The sequence below is a fragment of the Scyliorhinus torazame genome, chromosome 31, assembly GCF_047496885.1.
Source record: "Scyliorhinus torazame isolate Kashiwa2021f chromosome 31, sScyTor2.1, whole genome shotgun sequence".
Classification (NCBI taxonomy): Eukaryota; Metazoa; Chordata; class Chondrichthyes; order Carcharhiniformes; family Scyliorhinidae; genus Scyliorhinus; species Scyliorhinus torazame.
In genome coordinates, this window is record NC_092737.1 from 35086384 (window position 1) to 35088848 (window position 2465).

The 2465-nt window shown below is 54.4% G+C and overlaps 1 protein-coding gene across 1 annotated transcript in view; it reads right to left on the reverse strand.

The window, feature by feature from the left end:
• LOC140404606 (voltage-gated potassium channel subunit beta-3-like) overlaps positions 1-1571 on the reverse strand; it is a 72608-nt gene extending 71037 nt beyond the window's left edge. The window contains 2 exon segments of the mRNA XM_072493207.1: positions 1387-1420; positions 1567-1571. Coding sequence (XP_072349308.1) covers positions 1387-1420; positions 1567-1571 — 39 coding nt within the window.
• Between the last annotated feature and the right edge of the window lie 894 nt (positions 1572-2465).

Sequence of the window (2465 nt, forward strand, 5' to 3'; positions counted from 1 at the left end):
AAGATACCCATACCGAGTGGTCGTAGCCTGGCCAGCCTCTTCGCTAAGTCCGGGGAATGGCTGGAGCTCAGCTGTGAGTCCGAGAGAATTCGGTGTGAGTGAGGGAATTGTGAATTAATTTGGGCTGAATTATGAACCATGTTTCCCCTTTGTTCATCTGCCAAATAGGAGCACCTGGATAAAATGTTTTCACTAAAAATTGGTCAAAGTGTGCGATGATTTACAGACAACAATTTGGTGGTGAGGGGACCGCGGGCGAGAGGGAACAGGTGGAAAGCGATTGGGAAAATCAGCGACAACAATCTCTCCCTCAATGCAGCAAAACTAAAGAGCTGGTCATTGACTTCAGGAAGCAAAGTACTGTACACACCCCTGTCAGCATCAACGGGGCCGAGGTGGAGATGGTTAGCAGTTTCAAATTCCTAGGGGTGCACATCTCCAAAAATCTGTCCTGGTCCACCCACGTCGACGCTACCACCAAGAAAGCACAACAACGCCTATACTTCCTCAGGAAACTAAGGAAATTCGGCATGTCCACAGTAACCCTTACCAACTTTTACAGATGCCCCATAGAAAGCATCCTATCGGGCTGCATCACAGCCTGGTATGGCAACTGCTCGGCCCAGGACCGCAAGAAACTTCAGAGAGTCGTGAACACCGCCCAGTCCATCACACGAACCTGCCTCCCATCCATTGACTCCATCTACACCTCCCGCTGCCTGGGGAAAGCGGGCAGTATAATCAAAGACCCCTCCCACCCGGCTTACTCACTCTTCCAACTTCTTCCATCGGGCAGGAGATACAGAAGTCTGAGAACACGCACAAACAGACTGAAAAACAGCTTCTTCCCCACGTCACCAGACTCCTAACGACCCTCTTATGGACTGACCTCATTAACACTACACCCTGTCCGCTTCATCCGATGCCGGTGTTATGTAGTTACTGTGTACCTTGTGTTGCCCTATTATGTATTTTCTTTTATTCCCTTTTCTTCTCATGTATTTAATGATCTGTTGAGCTGCTCGCAGAAAAATGCTTTTCACTGTACCTCGGTACACGTGACAATAAACAAATCCAATCCAATCCAAGTTAGCGATGGCGGTCTGGGAAAGACCGATTCGCAGAGCGAGTGGCGGAGATCTGGGAGGTGCTGTCCGAGACTGCGGTGGAAGATTGTTCAATCGAGGGTGTTCCAGAGGGGATAGGCTTGTCACAGAGAAGGGCGTGGGGAACGGGGCGAACTGAGTCCTCCCCGAAGAGGGGGCTGGCCAGAACAGGTTGGGCAGAGCGGCCACATTCTGGGCTGATGGGTGGCACATGTGCAGGATTCCCGGCGGAAGCGATGGAGCTGAATTAACCCGGCAACCGATGGGGTGAAGCACTTACCTCCTCGGAGATCTGAGATCCAATCGTCACCCAACTCCCTGCAAGGAAATGAAGGGGTTAATAATCTACGAGTTACGAGGGACACTGAGGGCGGGATCGAACTCGCACGCTCACGGAAACCTCCACTCCCTCAGACCCTCCACCTCTCCCCAAATCAATTCACCCCCCCCCCCCCCATACCACATCAGCCCCAATTTCCCCAATGAATGCCCCCCCCCCCCCCCCCCCCCCCCCACTACTCCTCCAACCTGCCCTTAATTTCAAAATTATCTACTGACCCTCTGGCAGTGCAGCACTCCCTCAGTACTGACCCTCTGACAGTGCAGCACTCCCTCAGTACTGACCCTCTGACAGTGCGGCACTCCCTCAGTACTGACCCTCTGACAGTGCAGCACTCCCTCAGTACTGACCCTCTGACAGTGCAGCACTCCCTCAGTACTGACCCTCTGACAGTGCAGCACTCCCTCAGTACTGACCCTCTGACAGTGCAGCACTCCCTCAGTACTGACCCTCTGACAGTGCGGCGCTCCCTCAGTACTGACCCTCTGACAGTGCAGCGCTCACTCAGTACTGACCCTCTGACAGTGCGGCACTCCATCAGTACTGACCCTCTGACAGTGCGGCCCTCCCTCAGTACTGACCCTCTGACAGTGCGGCACTCCCTCAGTACTGACCCTCTGACAGTGCGACACTCCCTCAGTACTGACCCTCTGACAGTGCAGCACTCCCTCAGTACTGACCCTCTGACAGTGCAGCACTCCCTCAGCACTGACCCTCTGACAGTGCAGCACTCCCTCAGCACTGACCCCCTGACAGTGCGGCACTCCCTCAGTACTGACTCTCTGACAGTGCAGCACTCCCTCAGTACTGACCCTCTGACAGTGCGGCACTCCCTCAGTACTGACCCTCTGACAGTGCGGCACACCCTCAGTACTGACCCTCTGACAGTGCGGCACACCCTCAGTACTGACCCTCTGACAGTGCGGCACTCCCTCAGTACTGACCCTCTGACAGTGCGGCACTCCCTCAGTACTGACCCTCTGACAGTGCGCCACTCCCTCAGTACTGATCCTCTGACA